Source organism: Zingiber officinale, chromosome 10A (genome assembly GCF_018446385.1).
Source record: "Zingiber officinale cultivar Zhangliang chromosome 10A, Zo_v1.1, whole genome shotgun sequence".
Lineage (NCBI taxonomy): Eukaryota > Viridiplantae > Streptophyta > Magnoliopsida > Zingiberales > Zingiberaceae > Zingiber > Zingiber officinale.
Genome location: NC_056004.1, coordinates 33760321 through 33786190, shown reverse-complemented (window position 1 = coordinate 33786190; position 25870 = coordinate 33760321). Strand labels below are relative to the sequence as shown.

At 35.4% G+C, this 25870-nt stretch overlaps 2 protein-coding genes and 1 long non-coding RNA gene across 3 annotated transcripts; 2 read left to right on the top strand and 1 right to left on the bottom strand.

Moving 5' to 3' along the window:
• Positions 1–12234: 12234 nt before the first annotated feature.
• LOC122027255 (amidase 1-like) lies at positions 12235–17603 on the top strand. Its single transcript, XM_042586181.1, has 9 exons — positions 12235–12465; positions 12593–12745; positions 12830–12954; positions 13393–13518; positions 15008–15190; positions 15293–15440; positions 16450–16618; positions 17015–17149; positions 17237–17603. Exons 1-9 carry the CDS (start codon positions 12335–12337, stop codon positions 17387–17389), a joined length of 1323 nt encoding a protein of 440 aa, XP_042442115.1. The 5' UTR covers positions 12235–12334; the 3' UTR covers positions 17390–17603.
• Positions 17604–19107: 1504 nt separating this feature from the next.
• Positions 19108–20660, bottom strand: LOC122027781 (B3 domain-containing protein REM5-like). The gene is made up of 4 exons (XM_042586788.1): positions 20297–20660; positions 19785–20079; positions 19526–19707; positions 19108–19446 (listed from the first exon to the last, which is right to left on the bottom strand). The coding sequence occupies exons 1-4, from the start codon at positions 20351–20353 to the stop codon at positions 19192–19194; spliced, it is 789 nt and encodes a 262-aa protein (XP_042442722.1). The 5' UTR covers positions 20354–20660; the 3' UTR covers positions 19108–19191.
• A 137-nt stretch (positions 20661–20797) lies between these two features.
• Positions 20798–22833, top strand: LOC122028089. The gene is made up of 2 exons (XR_006124638.1): positions 20798–20957; positions 22130–22833. It is a non-coding gene; the product is annotated as an uncharacterized LOC122028089 (long non-coding RNA).
• Positions 22834–25870: the final 3037 nt, after the last annotated feature.

Below are 25870 nucleotides of genomic sequence, written 5' to 3'. Positions count from 1 at the left end.
TCGGGTGAGGAAGAGAAGAAGAACCGGCACCACCGTGGGGGCGCGGGTCGGGTGAGGAAACAGGGAAGGAGAGGAAAAAGAAAAAGATAAAGAATATAAAATTTCAACCTTTTTCTCATTTAAATGGGGTAGCCTAAACAGGCTTCTCCGAGACCCAGTTTTTATCCTCGTAACCCTAGCCATACGGCCTCCGGAAAATTTTCGAAAAATTTCTAAAAATTCTCTTATGGTTATTCGCCCTTTTTTTTGGTATTTTACATATATGGCAGGGTATTTGGCAGCATAGACTTTTAGTATAAGTGGGAGATTGTTAGAGTATATACTAAAAGTCTAGCTTTTTGTATAAATATATAAGAATCACATTGGTCAAATGCCTACATTTATGCTAAGTATAGTTGTCCATTTAATTTATATTATAGATAACATGGTGTGAGAAGATACACAGAAGATCATGTTATCAGATCCTTATAAATTATAAATAGTTGCTCACAACCAAGATGGAATGAGGAAAACCATTGGAGTGGTTGTAGTGTAATTAGGTATTAGTTTATCTTGACTAATAAATTATACTAGTACACTATGAGTGTATTGAGCAGGACCAATTGAGGTAGTATCTTTTTATACTGACTATATAAAAGAATAATACCTCTGTTATTATGGAAGTGTGTACTCTTAATCATGATATAACAACAAGCACATATACTTAGTATTTATTTCTTTGATTTATCAAAGGGTGCAATTTATCTCGTTAAATCAATAAGCCCGATAAGTTGGGAAATGATATTATTTATATGGTGTGTTGTTGATTATAGAATGAAACTGTGTCCTAGTAATCTAGGTTGATGATGTCCCCTTGAAAAGCTCATAAGGATTGTCATGTAAACCCTACAAGTGGACTTAGTCCGACATGACGATAAGATTGAGTGGTACTACTCTTGGAGCTAGATATTAATTAAGTGAGTTGTCAGTAACTCATTTAATTAGTGGGCATTCAATATCTTAAACACAGGGAGACTAACACACTCATGATAAGAAGGAGCCCATATAGTAATATGGGATTGGTGTGGTAGTGCAATAATAACTCTTTAGAAGAATGAGATATTATTGATGAACTTGAGTTCGGTGTTTGGGGCAAACACGGGAAGCTCAAGCTCATCAGGAGACCAAAGCTAATTCCTCCTCTTGGTCCCTATTGTAGTCTCTTATTTATAAAGTCTTACATCCGCCCAAACACAACTTCTTACCCACCTTAAGGTGGTCGGCCAAGCCAAGCTTGGAGCTCAAGCTAGGTCCAGCCAAACCAAGGTTAGATGGGTTCAAGTTGTGGTCGGCCCTAGCTTGGAGCCCAAGCAAGGGTGGTCGGCCACATTGAATTCAAAAGGAAGTTTTATTTTGTAAAATCTTTCCTTTTACAGAGATCCATTAAAAGAATTTAAAAGGATGATTTTAATATAAAACTTTCCTTTTTTAGATTGGTCATAAAAAGGAAATAAAAGGAAGTTTTTATCTTGTTGAAAACTTTCCTTTTATGTTGGTTTTAAAAGAGAGTTTTAAATTTTAAAATTTTTCCTTTTATAGGTTTCTACAAAGGAATAAAAGAGAGATTTGAAATCTTTCCTTATTTGTAGTTATCTAAAATGTGAAAGAAAGATTTTAATTTTTTAATAAAACTTTCCTTTCTTGAAACATGTTTTATTTTAAATCTTATCTTTTATAGATATCCATAAAAGGATTTAAAAGAGAGATATTTTAATTTATAAAACATTCCTTTTAGAACTATCCACAAAAGAGATTTTTAAAAGAGAGATTTTAATTTTTATTTAAAATCTTTCCTTGCTTGGAGAACAAGCATGTGGCCGGCCATGATAAGAAGAAAAGGAAGTTTTAATTTTTTATTTTAAAACTTTCCTTTTTAGTCATTGGCAAGGAATATAAGGAAGTTTTAATTATGTTTAAAATTTTCCTTATTTGCCAAGACCCAGGAATATAAAAGAGAGGGTAGAGGTGCCTCACCTTAGAATAATGCATCTTCTATTCCTCTCCTATCTTCCTTGGTGGTGGCCGGCCCTTACTCTTTCTCTCTTCTCCTTTGTTTTCACTCTTGGTGGCCGGCGGTATATTGGTGTGGAGATTCATTGATGGTCGGTTGCTTGAAGGAGAAGAAGAAGAGGAGGTTCTCTTGTCTAGCATCCCCTTGGAGGAAAGTTGATGGCCGAACTTCAACATCTCTTGGAGAAAGTTGGTGGCTGAAACTTGAAAGGAAGAAGAAGGCTTGGGTGGATTCTCGTCTTGGTAGATCGTCGCCCACACGACGTCCGAGATAAGAAGAGGAATACAATAGAAGATCAAGAGGTCTATAAGTTACAAGAGGTATAACTAGTTCATCTTTTGTATAGATCTTGAAAAATCAAACACAAGAGGTTATCGATTTTAATTATCATTTTTGTTATCAATTTTCGTTTCAATTTCATGTTTCGATAATGTGTTTCTATTGAGGTCTCTATTGTTAAACCTTGTTTACTGTGAAAAGTTTAAATATCTAATTTCTTTGAAAGGCTTTGACTAGGCAGTGGTGGATGATCTCATACCCAAGAAGGCCTAGTGCCTCACCATGTTTGACCTGGAAGTCGATCCTTGAAATAGATATTTGATCAACTTCTGTAATATAATTTAACTTAGGAAGATCACATCAGTTGAACTTGAAGTAAGAATGTTAAGTTTCGTTCCCAATTCAAGTTTAACTTCTAACGGAAAAATTTGGATTAATAATGTTAAGCATCGTTTGTAATCCAAATTTAACTTTAATAGAACACATGGGTAGCTAGGATAGTTCTATGCTTGTACAAATTTTTGTACAGGGGAACTAGGACGGTATTCCGAATAGCAACCAATAATATGTACATAATGTAGTATGACTTGTACATTATCAGGTACATTTGGATGCAAGTTAGGCACTAATTGAAATGTCGTAGTCTCCACTAATCAACATGTGTTGATGTTAATAGAACCACTATGAATGATTATTTCCATCGAGAAAGCATTAACACAATAACATCAATATGGATGAACCAATATGAGATTCAATACTTCAAAAGTAGAAAAGGAAAATGTATGCTATATATGTTTGACATCACATGATGTGGTGTACACCCATAATCAAATCCTAGAAGTGATTAATGTTGGTGAGTTTTTTGGCCATATGACCTAGTTTCATTGATCATATAACGTGGATTAAGGTCAATGACACTATTGCTCGATTTATTGCTTCACATTCCTTATCAAGGTACATAATCCACTTTATTATGTACTAAATATCTAAATTCAAATATGTATGTAATTTAATTGAGTATAATTGTAGAAAATTTAAGTATCTAGGTATGAGACTTCTTCGATAAGTCTCATTGGCTCAAGAAATCGGGTACAATTGACTCCAATTCAAGTATATATATATACACAAATATAGTACTATTTGTAAATTATTTGGTACATTTGGATGCAAGTTATGCACTAATTGAAATGTTGTGGTCCCTACTAATCAACATGATGTTGTTGTCAATAGAACCGCTATGGATGATTATTTCTAAGGGGATTAAGGTCAATAATACTATTTCTCGACTTATTGCTTCACATTCTTAATCAAGGTACATAATCTACTTTATTAGGTACTAAATATCAAAATTCAAGTATGTTGTAATTTAATTAAGTATAATTGTACAAAATTTGAGTATCCAGGTATGAGACTTCCTCAATAGGTCTCGTTTCCTCAAGAAATCAGGTACAATTAACTCCAATTCAAGTATATATGTACATGATTGCAGTATTATTTGTAAATTATTGAGTACATTTGGATGCAAATTAGGCACTAATTGGAATGTTGTGGTCCCCACTAAACAACACCAATTGATTCCATACACTATATTAAAATTCAAGTATGTATATAATTTAATTGGGTATAATTGAACAATATTTAGGTATGGATAATTTGCATAATTTGTACCTAAATGTTAACAAATGGTATCATATTAGTGGGAACATATGCTTTCTGACCCAGAGATTGACAAGATAGTTGGAGTTGTGGTTGGAAATTTAAAGGCAATTTACCGTTATAGTAAGTAAACTGTGTATTGAGAATTTGTATAATTATACTTTAATTAGTCCCATATCATGTTTCATTAAACAGTAGCTAAAGTTGAAAATGGTATCGTGATCCAAACTTTATGATAAAATGGATGGTGCATTGTATAACACATACTTATTGAGGAAACATCATTATATATCATATATGGGGAAGGGTTTATTAGTGATTATTAACGTGCTTATGATATCATATTTCAGTTAATTAGTGATTATTATTATATACCTAATTTCTCAATATTAGTATTCATCCTTGCATTTCATATATCCAATTTATCAAAATTTATACTCAAGTTTTTGGCCAAAATTTGATATGAATTGGTCATCCATAAACCCTCCACTTCAACCAAAGCATAAATCAAATATCAAAACACAAACACATATTATTCAAGTGTCTAACATCATCCACAAATACAACAATAACTAATACATGATACAAAGTCAACAAAAACCACAAAAATAACCATAAGTTCCCACCATACATTATACAAAGTCAACATAAACCTCAAACACAACTATAAGTTCCCACCATACAACCACATATAAAAACATAATACATCATAGTATATTACAATGACTACATATCGAAACAAACCAAGTCTTGCACAATATTTCCAAAAAGAGAACCATCAAACAATACATAAATCACCAATGTTGTCACTTGAACGTGTATGTCATCTTCAACGTAAGACCATGCTTGATTTCCATTCTAGAAATATCTTTTTCCTGTGAAAGTGTAAAAAACTTTATCAGGCTACCCACAAAAAATATAGAGTAAGATTGCAAAAAACTAAGTGTCATATATTTACTAACAAATAGGTAAGTTAAAACATTGAAACACCATTTTAATGAAATGAATAAATAACAGCTACTTTATAGCTTCTTTGCAGTTGTATCTGTTGTGGCATTTTGTATAACAATGACTATACTTTGACATACGTGTTTCAACTTACAATGGTATCCTCTTAGTCCTCATACGACCTAGCTAACTACGCACTTTAAGAGCATTTATTACATTTCCTTTATCAAGATTTGACTCGTTAATGTCAAAAGTTTGGATTGGATTAATAATTCATTTGTATGCTTGGCAATACTTTCCCATCTTTAAATACTTGTCGTAAAAATCATACAATGATAATGACTTCAACTCAATAACGTTGTAAGCATGCTTGCATGGATGCTTATTGATCTGCCAAGCTCTGCATGTGTTGAATCGATCGCATGTGAGAGGGGGGGGGGGTGAATCATATGATTTTCAAAAATTTTCTTTTCGGTTTTAAAAACAAAGTAGAGTACACATCGAAATATTAAAAGGAAAAGCCAACACCAAAAACACACAAGTGGTTTATTTGGTTCAGAGCTTTCGGCAACTCCTACTCCAAGACCCAGATCGCACGAACCTATCGATGGGTAATTCACTAAAGACCTCTTCTGGTACCTCTAAAAGAAGGAATCGAGTACAAATAAAATTAGAGAAGTGCAACAGGCTGCACTTCCCGTTGCAGAAATTAAGTACAAAAATAGAACTTGTTACCAACACGTAAGGATCGAGTGTGAGAGCGTTCATGTGTTAGTGTCAGTCTATCAACTGTGATTGGAAGTCTTCGAAACAGTCGTCGGGTGTAGTAGCTTCGTAGCAGAGTCGTAGCAGAAGCCTGGAGCAGTCAAAAGCTTAAATGAGCGCGCAGTAGCTCGTATATCAGTTGTGTTCCAATGCCTTCTCAAGACAGCCTTATTAAAGGCATGGAAGGCACCTTCCATAGCCATGGAAGGCACCTTCCATAGCCATGGAAGGCGCCTCTAATGAGGCAAATTCGATCCTGAATAGCCAGACACTTATCCATGACTTCAGCCAAAATTTATCCTGTGGAAGGCGCCTTTAATAAACAGTACGAAGGTGACTTCACTGCTTGAAGGCGCCTTTAGACACTATTCATCCGAAGGTAACTTTTCTCCTTTTATTTTGCAAAACAATGTTAGTCCAAATAACCTGCAAAACAAGTATTAGGACAAATAATAATTTAATAATAAAGAGCAATAATTAGTTCCTATCCTCCTAGGAACTAGTCAAGGTCTTAGCTTAAGGATCTCAAATGAACCTAAACTGGATCGATGCCAACTGTCCCTTCAACCGGGACGCGTCCTCACTTGGTCACTCTCCTCAAGTGACTTATCTTAACTTACCAGTTTACCAGATATTTGGTCAGTCCGTCGACCTATCTGGACTTCATGCCAGTTATCCGGTCGGCCCGTTGACTTAGCTAGACTTCGCACCAGCTATCCGATCGGCCCGTTGACCTAACTAGACTTCGCACTAGCTATTTGGTCGGCTCGTTGACCTAGCTGGGTTTCCTGCCAAATATTCGATTGGCCTATCGACCTATCTGGACTTCGTACTGCACACTTAATCATGTGGTTAGATCACAATATAACCTAACTTAACTTATTTGTTATTTATCAAAACCTGATTTAGACCATTAGTGCAAACTGCACCAATAACATGAACAACTGTTATCCATTAAATCAATAGCAAAGGATTTTCACCATTAACTTGTTAGTTAGAGCCCTAGAGCCAATCATTTGATGATTGTATGGACTCATGTATATCATATTCTTGTATATTAATAAAGGCATTTGTTTGGTTATTATACTTAATTGTATTAGTGTCAAATAGACTAAGTATAATAGCGTCCTTGAGTAGAAGGTTCATACCTATATCAATCGATTAGTTGAATCGATAGTGAGATGATATAGGGAACACTACTCTAAATCATTCATAGTCGAGTATTAACATTCAGGGACAATGTTAATGCAATAAGACTAGCATGTAGGTCAGCTCGATGACTTGATCTCACAAGTCATGGATATGGAGATATCAAGTTGACACATGGGTATGCATTGGAGAATGTATACTGAATGACCCGCCATGAGAAAGTATCATGGATCGTTATATGAGTGTCATATACTTTCTCATGTGGCTATTAGTATGACTATTAGTCCTTAGACCTGAAGTCACCATGGATCCCTACATAAGGAGTTATGTACTTTAGTTTCGTCAAACGTCACCCGTAACTGGGTGGATTCTGGGTATATAACGAATTATGTAGAGGGATGTGAGTGATGTAGATGGGATCTATCCCTCCCATATGACGGGAGCGACATCGGTATTCTTGATAGAGTGAGACCACTAAGTGCATGGCCATGCCCAAATGAGTCAACATTAGATGTTGAGCTCATTTGATCGAGTGAGTCTACTTGGAGTTCAAGATTTAGATTGATTAGAGGATGACACGGTCTATGCCTCACATTGATCAATCTAGATGTCTAGGATAGAAGGACATTTGTCACATATTGTGAGGAGTCACAATTAGTAGTCACAAGGTGATGTTGGATCTCAACATTCTTGTAACTTGGGTAGTAATGATGTGTTGCTAGATACCGCTCATTACTTATGCTCCTAAATGGGTTTAGGGCATTGCCAACGTTACAAGAACCTATAGGGTCACACACTTAGGACAATTAGATAGAGATTTGGTTCATATGATGAACCAAGAGGATTAGATTCATTTGATGAATCATATTGGATTAAGAGTAATCCAAATTGGGCTAATTGAGTTGGACTCAAGTTGATTCATGTTTAAATCAACTTAATTTAATGAATTAGATTCATTATATTAAGTTGGTTTGAATCATATGGTTGGACTAGATCAACCATGAAAGAGATTTGATCAAGTTTGACTTGATTTGAGAGGAAGAGAAAAAGTCATGTTTGACTTGACTTTTTGCCACATCACTAGTGAGTTGGCAAGATGTGGACCAATAGGATTGCTCCACATCATCAATGTGTGCCACCTCATGGAGGTTACAAGCCTCCATAGCATTTAATGTGGCCGGCCCACATTAAATGAGGAGGTTACACATGTTGCCATGTCATTTAGTGAGGTGGCAATATGTGGACCAATGGTGTTGATCCACATCATCCTAGAGTGCCACCTCATGGGGGTTACAACTCTTAATGGTTTCATATTAATTGCAATTAATTTGGTGGTTTTACCATGGAGAGTGGCCGGCCACTTTGGGTGTGAAGGAGAATTTGATTTTTCATTCAAGTGGTGCATCTTCTTCCTCCTTCCTCTCAAGCTCTCCCTCTCCCTCTCCTCCTTGCTTGGCCGAATCTCACCAAGGTGCTAGCACACCTTTGTGTGAGATTTTTCTCCACCTAAGTTGTCCGTGTGGATACTTCTAGAGGACCGGCGCTTGACGGTCTTGAGATCCGGCAACACCTTGGAAGAGCGGGATTCGCGTAGGGCGCGCATCAAGGGTAAACACTTTTTCCTCGTAGATCTAAGTAGTAGATCAGTTTTTGAACTCGTACAAGAAATAGTTTTTCGAATTTTGTATACGAATCTTTGCACGGATCTACGGCTTTGGGTCCTTCGGGGTTTCCGCGACGCGAAAAAGCGATTTTCGCGGCTCGAAGAACCCAACATAACTATCTCAAACTTCCAATTATATGACCAATGCACTATTAAATTGCAGGATTTAGAATAAACACTATCTCAAACCATTGCTAATGTCGATTCACATCGCAGAAGCATCATGTTCATGATTTACATGCGTATGTGGTCCACCTAGCCACAATAGGGAGATAACGAGCTGGTTTAACCCAATTATTCCAATATTCGACTGTAATATTATTCATAATACCCCATCTATGACCAAAAAATAAATCATTTGCCCAACTTTGTGGTTGGGAATGTGCAATAAATCCAATGGCAAGTAGCGTGGAGTGTATGATATTGTTTATATGTTGTTCATGCTCTTGCAAAGATGGAGCATATGTAGCTTTCTTAAATACTGAAGACCAGTGCTTTTTGTTATGTTTTGGATAACTTTGCAACACTTAGAATGACAAAAATAAAAAATATTTCAGATTCAAAAGATTCATAAATTTCCCTTAAAACATATATTAATATAAAGATTAAAATAAAAATTTTCTAGACGAAAGTAAGTAATTAATTTACTTACTTTACAAAATTATCCACTAAATGTCTTAAACAATAAGGATGGTGACTACTCACAAATAGTTGCTCAATTGCCTTCATAATCCTCGGGTGTCTGTCAGAGAAAAATGTGAACTCGTTGAATAGAATTCTTTGACATGAAAGTATGATATTTCTCAAATGATAACATAACCATTCCCAATTAGCATCATTCTCTGCATCCACTACAAAATAAGTAATTCTGAAAAGATCATCATTGGCATCGTTCGACACAACAACTAGGATACTACCTTTATACTTATTTTTTATATGCATCCCATTAAAAAAATCAACAGCCTACAACTAGTAACAAAATCAACTACATATACATGGAAACAAATGAATAACCATCAACATTTATTAGTTATGAGATCAATCTCACACTCAACAACATTACTAGGATTTGTTTCTCGAATAGCATGACAATACCATCTTAGCTTGTCGCAACATACCTTCTCTGTGCTATGAATATCACGTATCGTTAAGTCCTTGTCTTTCCACACTTTGTGGTAGTTTAACTCTATACCATAATCTCTTTACAAGTCTTTTTGAATTGTACAAGGGTGATAAGAGGGCTCTGCTCTCAGTTTATCTTTCACCACATTAGCAATCCAAGTTGCATCAGCTTTAGGATGTCCTCTACTAAGTAGATTGTTCTCACCACATGTATGCCGTAAGTTGCATTTTTGAATCTCAAATATACTATCTGCTTTATATTTTGAAGCATAAATTCTCTATCCACAACTCTTTTTACTACAAATAGCAATAATCTTCTAACTATCATTTTTTCGATAAAAAATGAACGTCTTATAGCAACAACATAGTTTTAACACATCTTCTATAATCAGCAACATCCTTGAATTTTTGCCCTTCGCCATGGATACAATTAATCCAAGCATCTAGAGTATTCGGCAACGGGTCTATTCAATCTCCTCATCACTCCTTAATTGTGTGTGTTTCTGCTCAATTGTTACCAGTTTGATACAAAATTATCAAGATGCATTGAACAAAAATAAGTATAAAAAGGTATATACCATACATATATAATGAAAGCAATAAATGTAAATACGATTAGTAGTGTTAACTAAATGATATCATATCCACTTATACTAGATGTAACATAAAATATTATCAAAACCATAATATGAAAAGGGATATAATAATCTACCTCCCAAAATTTAGGTTGTCGACATGTTCGTTTCTACTCTCTACCCTCAAATCGACCATACTGAGCTTTATACATATATGAAGATGTATCATATTAAGGACATCATCATCATTGTTCAAAGTCACATACATCTTATGTTACAGAGATACGTGTTGTAGAATCATAGATTCAAGATTAATCTCTGCACATTTGTTGCCAAGACTCACAAATATATCTATTATTAAATTATAATCACTAAAAATTGAAATCAGAAATAACTGCTTCTTACACTTACAACTACCCAAAAATACAAGGTTGCAAGGTCCACTTTCAGAATCCATTTTCGACCTAATCAACAAAAACACTACATTCAATTCATAATATAAAAACTAAAGATCAAAACTTCATTCATATAAAATTCAAGATAAAAAATAAATTTTCTATAGAATTCTTAAAAATTGAACAATGTTTCGATTCAAAACTAAACAATAAAAATTGGACATGAAATCAACTACTATAAAGAATTTTCAGATAATCACTCCACAATGGAAATAGATAAAATACAAATATAATAAAAAAACTAAACCTAAATATTGGGCATGAAATCGATAGCAAAAAACTAAGGCACTGTTTCACTTTAATTGACAAGAAATTACACAACCCCAATCAGAAATATAACCCTAAATCTCATGGAATTATTCAATTGAAAATGATCAAACACAAATCCACTCATAAAAGTGCAATTTAAATGGAAAAAAATCATACTTTTTTCTCTTGTTCACTAGTTTTCCCTTGGTTTGAATAAAGTAAGGTGCTGCTTCACTTCAAAGGTCTAATTGCCTCTCTGATTTCGGCCATCAACTCCATTCGATGAGTATGGCTGTCGATAGTTTAGGGTAAAAACCGATGTTGGGAATCGGGAGGGAAAAATGTATTAGGGGGGTTTAATTAAAATTGAGGGTAATGAGGTAAATTTCTATCCATTAGGGAGTTAAAATAAAGGAATCTATTTGTCAGGGAGTGAAAATGAATTTTATCTAACACAGGGACCGATTAGGGAGTTAGAATTGTCATTAGGATTTAAAGACAACTTCTCTAAAAATAAATAACATTTTATTATTATTTCACTTTAAAAGACTGACACCCCATTAAAGTCGTCAATTTAGATTGAGGTTGTCGGGTTGGCCTGCCCCTCTCCCCTAAACAATTTAAGTAGATTGAGTTAAAATTTTATCAACTCAAGTCCGTCGCGGGCCAGCCCGTCTAGATCCACGCAAGTCAACTCATGACAGGCTTGGGTTGACTCGTAGATTGAGAAACACATATAAGTCAAATTTTATGTCAATTTATTAACTTTCTTTATTATAATTTTGAAATAAAACAGTATTTTTTATCAAACATAAGTATTCATTTCTGTCTATTTATATTTAAAATGTTTATTTTTTAGAATTGATTGTTACTTAAGTAAATCGTTAGATATAAAACTTTTTAATTTTTTTAACAATTTTTTATGGGTCCACCGATTGGTTCGTCTAATCCATAATCCACAATTCTTCTTGGATTAAGTTAGATTAAAGATTTATCAATCTCAAGAAAATGAGTCAGCCAATAATTAATCCATCTGACAACTCTATACCTCATCATATTAAAAATTTATTCAACTATTATTTTTATAATAGGAAAGTATATCACATAATTTATTATGCTTTTCATCCACACTTCCATATTAAATTATATTTAAATTTAAAATATTTTACCTTAGAAAATATTTTTCATAACATCAATTTACTAATTTTTATATCTTTATACCATTAAAAAATTATTGATTTTTTTCCTCTCACAGACACATTCACTTTGTTTATATTTTTTTATATTGTGAAAAAAAAAATGAAATGAGCGTGAAAAAAAATTGTGAACTCTAGCCTGACACTACTGAAAACGAGAGGCGGAGTTGGGATAAGGAGCCACAAGCGAAAGCGAGGGAGAAGGGGAAGCTGCTGCGCTGCGCGACATGGCGCTGAAACCAAACCTTGATCCCTTCGGGGCCTTCCTCAACAATCTGCGACTCCTTCCGCCGCCATCTTCTTCCCCCGATCAACCCCCTCCCCTACTCCGTGGCCTCACATTCGCTGTCAAAGACATGTGCCTCTCCTCCTCCTCCTCCTCCTCCTCCTCCTCTCTACTTGCTGCGTCATTTACCTTCCGATTTGACCATCTTTTTTCTCATTCCTTTCATATCACGTTTTTCTTATGCTGTTTCTGGTTCTAGATTCGACATTACCGGCTGCACTACCGGGTTTGGGAACCCCGACTGGGCTAGGACGCATACGGCACCGACCTTCACTGCTCCCTCTGTACTGGCCGTTCTCGAAGCTGGTGCGACATGCGTGGGTAAAACTGTCATGGATGAGATGGCATACAGGTTAAAAGCAGGCATACTGCTTATTTTTCTATGAAGTTGATAGAACTATTTTATCTATTGGAAAAGTAACAAAATTTGATGCAGCATTAATGGAGAAAACTATCATTATGGCACACCAACTAATCCATGTGCCCCTGATAGAGTCCCTGGCGGATCATCAAGTGGATCTGCAGTAGCGGTTGCTGCAAATCTAGTTGACTTTTCACTAGGTTTTTGCACCAAATTTCTTCTCGTATTTATTCTAATAAATTATTTATTCTTATGCTGAATTTTATGGATGCAAATACCTACACAGTTCACTTAACGAGGTCGAGTAATTATAAAGCAAATGAACTTGAAGACCATTTTTCTTCCAAATCAATCAAACTAGGTCCTCATCCTTGAAGTCTTACAATCAAGACCAGACAAGAAAAAAAATCACAAGTTTATTGCTAAAACTATAGTTTGGTCAAAATATTAATGTGCAATGAAAACCATATCAAGGGTAAGTTTGATTCAAGGCCTTTTTTATGTTGTTTGTCTGTAATTATTTATATGAACCAGTTGTTTAGTATCATTATTATTGTTTGTAAATTCAACAAGGAGAAACAATCCTAGCATATCCATTATATCAGTATGAACACCTTTACATGCTTATGTTTCTGTAGGAACTGATACCGGTGGAAGTGTTAGAGTTCCTGCTTCTTATTGTGGAATTTTTGGTTTCCGTCCTTCGCATGGCATTATTTCCACAGTAGGTGTAACTCCAATGGCACAAATCTTTGACACTGTAGGTAAGGATCAAACTTCATTCTTTCAATGCAATTTACTCTAGTCGATTTATTTTATGCTTTCATTACAGTGTAAGGCCCTCACTATATATGCATTAATCATAGGAGAAACCAAATCATGAAGGAAAGTGGTTCTTCACCAAATGCCAAAATCTGAATATGCTTTTTATTGCATGGATATTGTACCTATTAGTATTCAGAATCTATTCTTTTATCATAAAATTTGAAAATACTCTAGGTTCCACAAGGTGCACCGTGCAGTGATCTAGATATGCATCAACTTCATACTTGAAGAATGATCCATGAAAAGATTGATTTTTTATGTTTTCAGATTTTACATAGAAGTGTAGAACTCTCCAATACCATCCAATAATAAATTTATTAAATATTACAAGTTTAGATTAAAAAATCACAGAAATCACCTCTCAAGTAAGGATGAGGGTCTCTTTACTAGACTGGATGTCTTCATTTTCTTGTGTTTCCCAAGGCCATTCAGATTTGTAAGACAAGTTGTCTCTGAGATATAACTGGGACATATATTATTAAAGTTATCTTGCAGTTACTCATCATATTTTTTTCTCATATGTATTCTACTTTATTTTTGAGATTACCAAGATCATTTGAATAACAACTAAACTTAACACGTTTTAAGTCAGATATTAATGAAGACTATTTTTGTGAACAATTGTTTAGGGCATCTTCTCACAGTCATGTCGCTTAAAACATCTGTATGACTGTATGCGAATTTTGAAAATACTAAAGAAGCAACTTCTCTGTTTTGATTTTAGTCATTCTTGCTTCCTCTCTCATATAGGTATCCACCTGTAACTGCATAATGCTTTATAGAATTTAATGTACGTGTATACTTATATGAACCTGATCTGACCTGTCAGATTGTGGATATTGAACATTTTGGTTGTTTGCCTTACAGCTTGAAAGCTGTTTAGTGGTATTTTAAATTTAACCTTTGTAGCATTATTTCAAGCTTGGACATGATTAAATCTATATAATAAGCTAATTGGAAAGGAATAAGAAAAGTGCATCCATCTACATTTCACATCCCTCTATTTGGTCTTATGTTAGTTTTTTATTACATTTTTTTGGAAGGTAACATATAGGTCAAAATCTGCTAGGGTGTGAAGAGAATAATGAAAGTAGGGTTTATAGAGTAAAACGGATGAACTTGTCTAATCTTGGACAAAGATTCTATCATAGATGACCCATCTATAAATCTCTTTATGGAGCTGTCATCTACGACCATTGGTTCCTTCTTGTTGGATTATCATCCATACATATAAGAAATAATATGGTTTGATGGTAAAAATTAGTTATGTTTGGATGAGATCCACAACAAGGCAGAATGATTGTCATAGATGAAAACTCTGTAGAGGGATCTTCTATAGAATGCTTGTCCCTAATCTTCACTTGAAGATTGTTTACTTTAATTTTATCTTTGAGTTCATAGACTTGATTTACAATTAAATATTGTCAGGATGGTTTGCTAGAGACCCTATTACCCTGACTCGGGTAGGCCAGGTTCTGCTACCGTCATCATCCAACACAACAGGATTACCAACACAATTTGTTGTTCCAGGCGATTGCTTCGAGTATTTGGGTTCTCCCAGTGATAAAGTCTCTCAAATTCTCAAAAATTCTGTGAAAAAGATATTTGGTTGTGAGTTCTTAGTTCTTACCTCACAAAATTAGTTTTAACACTCATCACCAGATTATCCTATCATTACTTTGTTTCTCAAATAATTATTACAAACTTCTGCAGCTAGTTTACTTAATGATGTAAATCTTGGTGACTACATTTACCATAATGTTCCAAGTTTGCTGAAGTTCATTAGTGGGTTATATGCAAATCAAGAATCTACTGTACCAGTTCTTGCAGCTCTCTCACATGCCATGCGGCTACTTCAAAGGTCTAGCACTCTAGATATTATTTGTCCGTATCTCTAGCTATTGGCTATCTATATTTTCATGGATATTTATCCCCCATTAGTGCTAAGCTGTTTCTTGTATTGTAATGGCTCGAACTACTGAAATTGTTTAGTCTGGAAGCACCATAACATTGATAGATAGTCCAGTGCAGTAATAGCAGTCTGCTCTTGCTTCATCCATGTGCAACCAACAAGAACATTAAATCCTATAGCATTCCAAGTGCATCAAAGGCATTAATGGTAACATGGCAATATATCTAACGTCATAAATTTAGAATTAAATAGTATTAGGATTAAATCAATACAATATGGAGTTTCTATAAACAATGACCAAAATGTGTCTCTTATGATTCCAATGTCATTATTGCCATAAGATATCCACTCTATCCAAAGAAGAACTGATTACTAATAAGTGCTTGAAATTTAATTCACAGAAGATTTTTTTATCATGGTCAGGCCACTACCTGTTCAACAAAACTATTAATGTTTGAACAACAGTTACCATTGGAATTTGATCATTTATGCATATCGTAGTATATTATGGCCTAGTAGTTCGTACTCCACTAAAACACCATATTCTGTTGTGCAATTTTTTAAAGAAAAACTATTAAATAACTTCCTTTCATCTATGGTCACATATCCTTTTATATATATATAGTTCAGTAGAAATTTTCACATCAACGAGCTGCTCATGTAGCAACTCTTGGAGCTTATGTATGTTCTGTGGAGACCATGTCATTTTCATAATGTTCTTGACAATTTGTTCGACCAATAGAGTACCAATATACACTTAATGATGTAAAAGAGTTGAGAACAATAATGAACGCCAGCCATCATATCCCAGTATGATGGATTGATTCAGTTTGTGATTAGAGCCCTGCTTCAAACTATTATAGTGATTCTTTTCTTTTGTCCATTGCCTACTAATGTATCTTGAGATAATCTAAATTATTTTTGTTACAAGTTATTCTGCATTCTCTTCTTTCTGTAGATTTGAGTTCAAAACAAATCATGAAGCTTGGTTGAATTCAACAAAACCTACTTTAGGTCCTGGAATACTGGAACGGGTATCTGAAGCTCTTAATGCAACATATGAAGACTCGGAATTATGTCATCCTATAAGAAGCGAGCTTCAAGTGTCATTGTCGAACCTTTTGCAGGTACCCTGAAAACTATCCAATAGTTATTCCTTTTATTATTGCACATTCTTCGAATGTGATACAAATGTTAATTATATTGAACGTTTTAAGTTTCTCTACCTTCACTAGTTAAACTGCATTTTTCTTCTTTGGTCTATTGTGATGTGTAGTCCATGTACTAAAAGATCTGGTAGATTTATCTAGGCATGCTATGCAATTGTGGTAGAACTATAAAAGGACTGGATAAACTGATGGATGTTCAATTTTTGATATTGTCAACAATTGATCGTGTCTAGTAGTGATTAAGAACTGCGTTCATTTGGAAGAGAGAACCCGAATCTTCAGTTGTGCATTACTATAATTTGAGAATGTAACCAATTCATTTTTTTCCCTTCCTCTTTTTTTTTTTGGTCACAGGACAACGGAGTTCTTGCACTGCCTACAATTCCTGGCGCCCCACCTAAATTAAACATGGAGGTCGATAAGCTGGGCAACTTTCGATCTAAGGCATTTTCCTTGCTTTCTATTGCTGGAATGTCTGGATATTGCCAGGTACCCAAGTAAATATGTTCATGGTTTCGCTATTTTTCTCTTTATCATACTACCGGATGGCAAGCTCACTGGTATCATGGTGCCCAGATTTCTATACCACTTGGGATGCATGATGGCCTTCCTGTGTCCGTTTCCCTTTTAGCGAAGCATAATTCAGATCTTTTTCTACTAAATCTAGCTCAAACACTTTATGGCGCCCTTAAGGAGCAAGCAAGCATAGCTTGGGAAGATGCTAATTAAGTGTAATTATCAAAAGAGAAGTTGTTTATTTGAGTCTCTTGTACACTATATGATCTCTAGTTTCGTTTGAATTTTCCCCATTTGTTATTCTAAAAAAAAAAAAAATAAAGATAATTAATGTATACTTTATCATTAACACTCATGATTTCTTGATGTTGTAAGTTTATGTAAATGGAGTTATATAATTGAATCCTTTCAGCGATTGTTGGGGTCACTGCTAGAAGGATATCTGAAACAAATATGTGAGATCTCACCATTAATATGGTACCACAGCATTAGCATTTGAAAGCTTGGTGATTTTACATTCATTCCACAAATTTGTTTGCCCATTTCCAATAGAGCAAGGTTTTTATATTGCAAATATCTTTCATTTTGAAAAAAAAAAAAATCAAATCCATATTTGAGGATGTATTACTTCCTCTAAAATCTTGTTGAAAAACGAGTACATCATCAATTACCGATCTTATGCTCTATTTTCACTCTGCGGTCAGGAGGGAAAGGAATTAACACTGGGAAAAAAAAATCTCCAATGGAAACAAAGTAAAGGAATACAAAAAGAAAAAAAATGGGAAGTTGATCCGTTTTCGTTAAAACTAAGCATTTGGTTAAAATGGAATAGAATTAATCAAAAAATAAGTTAGCATTTAGTTAGAATGAATTGAATTAATCAAAATTGATCTAATCAAATTCAAATTTTTTTTTTAGACAAATGGAACGGATCCAAGTTTATCATAAAATTGAATAAATCTAATTGATATAAAATTGGTTAATTCAATAACTGACTAATTTAATTTTTTTTTAAAAGAAAAATTAATTATAATTTACCGTTCCTTTATCAACAATCGGCTGCCAGCAAGCAGTATTGTATGTATTTAATTGATTATCCTAAATTTATTATTCTTAATTTGTAAATATTAGTTGACTGTGTCACTCGACTACATATTTCTTTTAACGGTCACAAATCTACACCAACAATTAACTGATGATAATGTATTAGTCAATTATCTGTAGTTTAGAATTTTTTTTATTTCATTTTAATGGTTTAGCTGAGTTTAAAATTTTATAATTAGACTGGATTGAATAAATCAAAATAAATAAGTTTTTTTTAAAAAAAAAATAACATTTTGAATTAACCTAGTCAAAATTTCAAATTAAATTGGTTTGGTAAGTTATTTCAATTTAATCAAGATTTTGCTGACCACTAGTTGTCATTGTGGCCAGTTTGTCATGAGGTCGTAGGCGAGTTCATGATGACAATGTCCAACCGTGAGCTCTTAGTGAGATCGAGGGGCAAAAACACAATAAGTATGTTGCCTAATTGTTACGAGGTCACAACGGATGTACATGATCGCGAACTATCGAAGAGGCGGCAAGTGCCTTGTGGAGGTTATGCAAGACCTCTATGACCTTGTAGAGGCCTCATGACTAGGCTTAGCTGTTACGTTAGCCCTTGTGGCTAGGTTTGGTCATTGCCACACTACCGTGAGTTTACATAGGCCTCGCAGTAAGACAACGTAGAAGAACAATCAACTAGTATAGTTGGTTGATCATCAGGTTGTAAACGCAAAATATTAGGATTGTTGAGATTGGCAAGAGTGAGAAAGGAAGATTTTGATACACTCAAATTGGGTATTTACCCTTTAATTTTATGTTAAGAAGCAACTAAAAATGATGCATTGCAAGTATTTAGAATGAAGACCTCTACCTGAACTATTCAGTGAGGAAAAATAATTGATAACTTACATTTAAGGTTCAGTACATTTTCAACTTTTACATCCCAACATCAATTATATCATCAAATCTTAGTATCCTAGCAAATACTTCCTATGTTTCACCACCTCTACCTCCATCACTCCTTTTGATATAAACTTGAAGATGCATCGATCACCCAATTCTAGATTATTATCCTTACTGAAAGCATCCCATCCACTCCTTAAAAAACCGTTCTTGCCATTTTGGTGGTAATTTACTGGCCATGGTCTCCCTCTCATATTTTTGAGCAGAAACATTTGATCTGTGTTGAATTCACTACGCGAGGCCAAGTGTCTTGGAATACCCTGCATCAGATTTCCTCCTTTACTACTCTTCAACACTAGGAAATTCTTCATGTACAACAGCAAAGTTTAGAGAACTCACCATTATCTTGTACTTCAGATTGTACGGACGTATTTTCTTCTCGAATTGAAGTGGTGGTTCTGTTCCACTTGGCAATTGCAGTGGGGAATCTTCGACTATGATATGATCTTCTTCTTGTTCTTCAACCAAGGCGTCATTCTCATCCACAACCAACTGTTGTTTCTCCTCATAGCCTGATCGCACTGCAACAAAAAAATTAGAAGCACTTTCGGATAATCACCAGTGAAGCGTTTTACTTGATCTACTGGTGCGACATTACCTAAACCCCTGCTCAAGCATCTGCAACCACCAGTGTGATTGTAATCCTTGAGACCTCCATTCAAGCCGAAGACCTCAATGGTGAAAACCATGTTGCCTTTGTAGCGGAAAACCAAGAAGAATCCGACAGCAAAGTTGTGAGCTTCAGCGAATTCCCTCCAGCCATCGGTGAAATATAAGGCGCAGCCTTCCCGCTTGATTTGAACTTGCCAAAACGTCTTCAGAGGGCTTCGAATGCTGACCTTTAGGGGACGGTCGGTTTCAGGAAGGTTCTCAACAAATATACGAGGGATCGACTGCGACAAAATAGCATATATTGATTTCAACTGGTCATTTAAGAAGAGGAGGAGTTTGTTTTCGATCCAACTATGATCATTAAAGCTCTAAACTATTAGACTGTTAAAAGACTGGCATCTATCATGTGTTGCATAGCATTCCTTCATGTTGATCAAGTAATTCCTTTTGAAAAAGAATAAGAAGCAAAAATGAATCAGTGGAGAAAGAGAAGAATACCAATTTCTCCAGGAATCCAGGCAAGAGCACCTTGAAGAAAACCGTAGTCGAACCCATTCCTCCTTGATTTAGATGAAAGCTTCTCGGGAAGGAAACGAGGGAGGAAGAACACCAGAGTTTTGTTGTGGGGCAAAGAGAAGCAAAAGGCTGGGGAGCGGATGAACTTGAACCAAGTCACAGCGATTGCCGTGCTTCTAAAGCCATCTGATGGAGGCTGCAGGTGAAGTACTGTTTCAGCTTTCTCAGGCACCGAAGAAGGTATCCTTGGCAGAAGGAAGGTTGACCATGGAAAGCACTGAATCAGTGAAACAAAGGAAAAAGCTTTCTCCGTTCTGCTGCAACTAGTCTTCGACTTAGGGCTTAATTGGGCGCCAAATTCAGTCTATTTGATGCCACTCAGTCTATAAACCCGAACCGAGGCCCAATTGTGGTTGCCACATGCCACAATTGGGCCTCGGTTCGGGTTTATATGGTAACGAGCCGGCTCGTTCGTCCATTTGAAGCGCTAGGGTTTTCGATATATGAGGGGGTGGCTGCTTGTGGAAAGGAAGGAAGATGGCGCCGCCGCCGCCGCCCGCAGTCTCACTTCCTTATCTCGTGATCTACTCGCACTCCGACGCATGGTCTGGCATTGAGGGGCACAGGGGCCGAGAGTGGAATGGTAAATTTTCAAAACGCATTGCCATCATTTCCTCTTTCCTTCTACTTGTCTTGTATTTTGTTAGTGAGAATCTAGACTGGAGGGCAGTGAGAGGGAAGAAGATTAAAACTTCAGATGAATGGAAAATTACTATAAAGGAATCTTCATTTGCTCCTCAATCTGTGGGATGGAAGGAGAGAACATAAATACGACCATCTGCCTTTTCTCTTGCACATATGATGTATCAGGGAGGTGTAACTTTTGTCTCTTGTACACAAATTTAAAGATTTTTCTGCTTGCGGCTCCGGGGGATGAAACCCTGTTCCCTTTTGTTATCTCTTTCTCACACAAGATCAATTCAATCTATGCTTGGCATATTCTATTCTTTTTTTCCGGTATTTTCTCTTTCATTTTTTGGTTCTCATCTAGAGGATAAATTGATTTCCAATTTGAATATCCAACTTTTTGAATTTTATTCTACTACAGAATTTTATTTCTTTGGTTTTGTACTTGTATAGCTTGATCATGTTGATACGGAAAGAATTTGTTGATTGTGAATGCAATGATGATAACTTGTAGCATGAGTCCTAATAGCATCTGCGCACCAGGTTCAGTGTGGCCTGGGCTATTGGTGGCAAGGATTAATGTGTCAAAATGCTAATCTGAGCTTTCATTTGCTTCCCAAAATTTTATTTTATTTTTTATTGTGTAAGGAAAATTGTGTGCCTACTATTGTCTTTTTTTTTCATTGCCTTCATTTTTATTATGCAATTTTATTTATTTGGTTTTTTGTAATTTTAGGACTCGTTCATGTTATTGCACAAATATTGTGTAAAGAGTCCTCTATTCTGTATTTTTTTCCCACTTTAACATGGACTGCTATTTCTTTAATTTTATCTTTTTCCTGCGCGTTTATGTTGGTGCTTAATTATTTTTAAGATCACAATGATGATAAGTTATGGCATGAGCCCCATTGGCATCTGCGTACCGGGTTCAATGCGGCCTGGGCTATTGGCGGCAAGGATTAATGTGCCAAAATGCTAATCTGAGGTCAAATTGCATAAAAAAATTTTATTCTCTCATATCTCCAGATACCTTTCTCCCAATCTTGCATTGTAGATTACTGTAAGTGTTATCAAACAATTCTATTGTTCATTGATCTGTACAATTTTATTGAAATTTACCATTTTCAGGCTTGTCTTGATCTGTCTGATCCATGGACAGTTTGAGGAACCACAGTTGCATGACCAAAGAGGTGATATTTTAGTAATCTCACTTGATGGCAAAAACACTTCGATGGTTGAAATAGTGTACACAGTTGGCCAACCAAGCAGCTGGATCATCATTTCCATTTGAACGATGGAAATCCAACCTTCAAAAATGGAGTTTCCCCATAGTTGGGAGAAACCTTGCCTCAGTAGACGGTAGACGGATTGGGTAGGCTTTCATCCTAATTGTGATGGAGGATCTGTGATGTTTCCCATTCTTTGGAAAGTTGCACTTTTGGTTCGATCTCTCAAAGTAGCTAATATCATATTTCTAATTAAATGTTCTTAATCTTAATCCCAAATAAAATTGCATTTTACGTTTTTGGCAGATCAAGTGAAGTTTGAGGTTTGGTTTTAATAGTGTTGAAAATTGGCGGCTCTTTCAGTGCACTTGGGTTGATATATACGTGACGACAGATTATTTCTAGACAGAAAGGATGTACTTTTGAACTTCTTTGTCACAATGAGTTTATCGTTTCCTTTAGGAATTTTCCAGTTGAGATTGTGATGGATTGTTTTGTGTTTTATTTTGTGCTTGTTTCATGTATAGTTCTAAGAAAGTTTAAACAAGCACAAATGTGCATTCTAGTTTCTCAATTAGAGGAATCCAAAGTCTCATCCCATGATTATTTCTTCGATTGCTTTTTTGGTCTTGAACTGCTACTTTCTTTTCTGGTTGTTATGACAGATCAAGTTACCGGTTATGAAAAGTAGTATTCTGTTAATACATTTGAATATGTAAATAAGTTATATGCGTTAACTAATTTATAAACAAATATTTTAAATTTCTCTAATAGTTTTTTATTGTTTCAATGAGAATCTATTTAGAGCATCCATATTTCAACACAAAGAGGTGGGACTTATAACATTTAATTATTATTTATAACAACGTTCAACAGTCTTAGAATGAGTTCGAACCAATTCGATGCCCTTATAAAATCATTGACAAAAATTACCAGTTTTAAAAATTATAGCTTAACCGCTAAAATTGTTGATATTATAAATAGATATGGATAATGTTTATTTTGACCTAATTGGGTTGTACAAGCCCAATTGGCCCATGAATTTTGAAGCTTTTCTCTCTCTCGACTCCCCCCTCTCCACGCAATTTCATTTGCTCCGATTAGACGAGATGGCCAAGAGAGTTCCGACCACCAGGACACGTGAAACCGGCCGGCGACTCAGGTATCACCTAATCCCCAGCGGATCTCCTCGATTCCAGACATCAAAGAGTATCGAGACGACTGGACGACCTACTCCCAGTCGTTCGTACGGCAACAAGAAAACGAAGAAACCTAGCATGCAACGCCGTCTTCTGAAGATAAACTAACTTCGCCTCCCGTCCCGGCACCCCGCTTCCTTCGAAGATCTTCTAGATTGGATTCAGGAGAGGCGAAGAAGAGCGAGAGTGATCCCGGCTCAAGTGGAAGATTCACGAAAGAAATTGCTCCTGATGGGAGGAAGATTAGGGGTTCGAGGTCGGTCGAGGCGCCTCAGAATCTGAGGAGGTCCTCGAGGTTGGCATCCATTGCGGTCAGGCACATGAACGCCGGCGGAATTCTTGGTTTGGTAGAGACGCCTCCGAAGGTGAAGAGGTCATTGAGGTTGCAATCCATTGCGGTTAGGCATATGAATGCGGATGGAGTTTTTGGTTCGCTAGAGACGCCTCAGAAGCTGAGGAGGTCCTCGAGGTTGGCATCCAAGGGATTATTCTGTTCGTTTACATGATTAAAACAAAACGATCATTAAATAGTCCCCCTTTGTTATTTTTTGGACATACAAGATATTTAATAAATTCGTGATCTACTCGTGAATATATTTCAAAGTTAGGATTAAGCATCTCAAACCTTTATATTTTTAGGTACATTTTCTAGTATTGAAAGTTATAAGTGCATAATAGAAAACTAATCAATTTAAATTTTCAGGTCTTCCAGTAGCTTTCACTAAAAGAGATATATTTCTATTGCTCGAAGCTCCTTAGATCATGCAAGGCGCCTTAAACTTGTGAGAGGGCCCACGTGTGGTGCTTACACGGGTGTGCAAGGTAAAATTATATATATGTTTGATACCTTGCACAATCCGTGCACACATTCTTAATACTATAACTCAATCCTTAAATCCTAAAGTCAAAAGTTTATTGACACAACTGGAAGATTTAAAAATAAAAACAATGCATTCGAGGGTTGTGAGCATCACTTATGACATTCGCACAGGATAAAAAGAGTGTGTGTATGCGTGTGCCCGCACACACACACACGCACACAATTTTATTACCCTACATACCATTATATGGGTGATTGTGGGTGACAGACAACATGGCGATTTCTGACTACTTGACATTCCAGCATAAAATATATGCCTAAAATAAATGGGTGCCCACCTCTGTCACAATTCATACATCAATGACAACTAATCAATTTTCTCTAAGTTAGAAGACTTGATAACCTCTTGCCATGACTTCTCAGATTCATTAGGTATTGTAGAATTTGCAATGACATTCTTTATGTTTTGATAGTGGATTTGAAAAGTCAAAGAGTTTAATTTATCTAGGAATTTATTTAGAATATGCCACAAAGAAAATCTATGCACTGTCTGAGGGAAAACATAGGCAATGACTTTCGTCATAGTAGGATCTTGATTAATGATGATCATGTTTGGTCTACCTTTAGGCATGTCTTCTATTAACTTGTTAAGCAACCAAATAAAAGACTCTATTTTCTCATCACTTAGAAACTTGCAGCCAAAAATAATTGCCTAATGATGATTATGCTCTCCTACAAATGGTGTAAAAATCAACCCGTATTTGTTGATGTTATATGTCGTATCAAATACAACTACATCACCAAATACACTATATTGCCTTCTTGATACATGATTCGTCCAAAAACACTTATAAAATTTGTTATCTAAATCAGTATCGCAATCAAAGAAAAAACCTGAATTATTCTTTTTCTTATAGGTAAATAGCTCAATCATTGTTTTAGCATTGATGCTCTTTTGTTCATCCTTTAGTTGTTTCTCAAAGTTTCTAATATCTCTTTTTGTGCAACCTACATGCTCAAGGACTCCATGCTCTATATCCAATAATCATACTTATTGATAGGTTGGTAGATCGGCCTCTGAAAATTATTGAGTGAATGATTTATTTGCCATCAAAATATTACAATGTGAGCATAGAAAATGCACCTTTGTACGAGAGAGTGGATGATTATGACTTTCAATAAAGTTAGTGATAACCCAATTAGGTCCAGTTTGTTTCTTCACCAATGAAATCTTTGACTTGCATCCAGTTCTAATTTCGCCACGTGTTCTTGTCTTTTTTATTTTATCACTTTGTATCTGCATATTTCGTTGACCATCTATATGTCCTTTAAAGCATACAAATTTTTTCTAGGATACTTCATTAGTTTTCTTATTTTTTCTGCCATTGCTTATTCTTGTGTTAAATTTTGCTTTTTGTGTATATTGATTATAGAATAAAATGCCTCTTCCAGTGATGAAAATTTCATCCCAGTTTTTTATTTTCGATCATCATTAACTTGGGAAATGCATAGCTGAGTATTACACTGATTTTCTTCCATTAATATAGAATGTCTGATTCAAGTAATCGAGTAATAGTATAGGGGGAAGTACAAACAATATATCAGTTACTAGACAAATATAAGT

Coding starts and splice junctions, on each gene's coding strand:
- LOC122027255 (XM_042586181.1), top strand. CDS start 12,335: ATGGCGCTGAAACCAAACCTTGATCCCTTCGGGGCCTTCCTCAACAAT. Junction 12,746..12,829: donor ATGGATGAGATGGCATACAG/GTTAAAAGCAGG, acceptor AATTTGATGCAG/CATTAATGGAGAAAACTATC. Junction 15,441..16,449: donor GCCATGCGGCTACTTCAAAG/GTCTAGCACTCT, acceptor TTCTTTCTGTAG/ATTTGAGTTCAAAACAAATC.
- LOC122027781 (XM_042586788.1), bottom strand. CDS start 20,353: ATGGGTTCGACTACGGTTTTCTTCAAGGTGCTCTTGCCTGGATTCCTG. Junction 20,080..20,296: donor CTGGATTCCTGGAGAAATTG/GTATTCTTCTCT, acceptor ATTTTGTCGCAG/TCGATCCCTCGTATATTTGT. Junction 19,708..19,784: donor ATGCTTGAGCAGGGGTTTAG/GTAATGTCGCAC, acceptor TTTTTGTTGCAG/TGCGATCAGGCTATGAGGAG.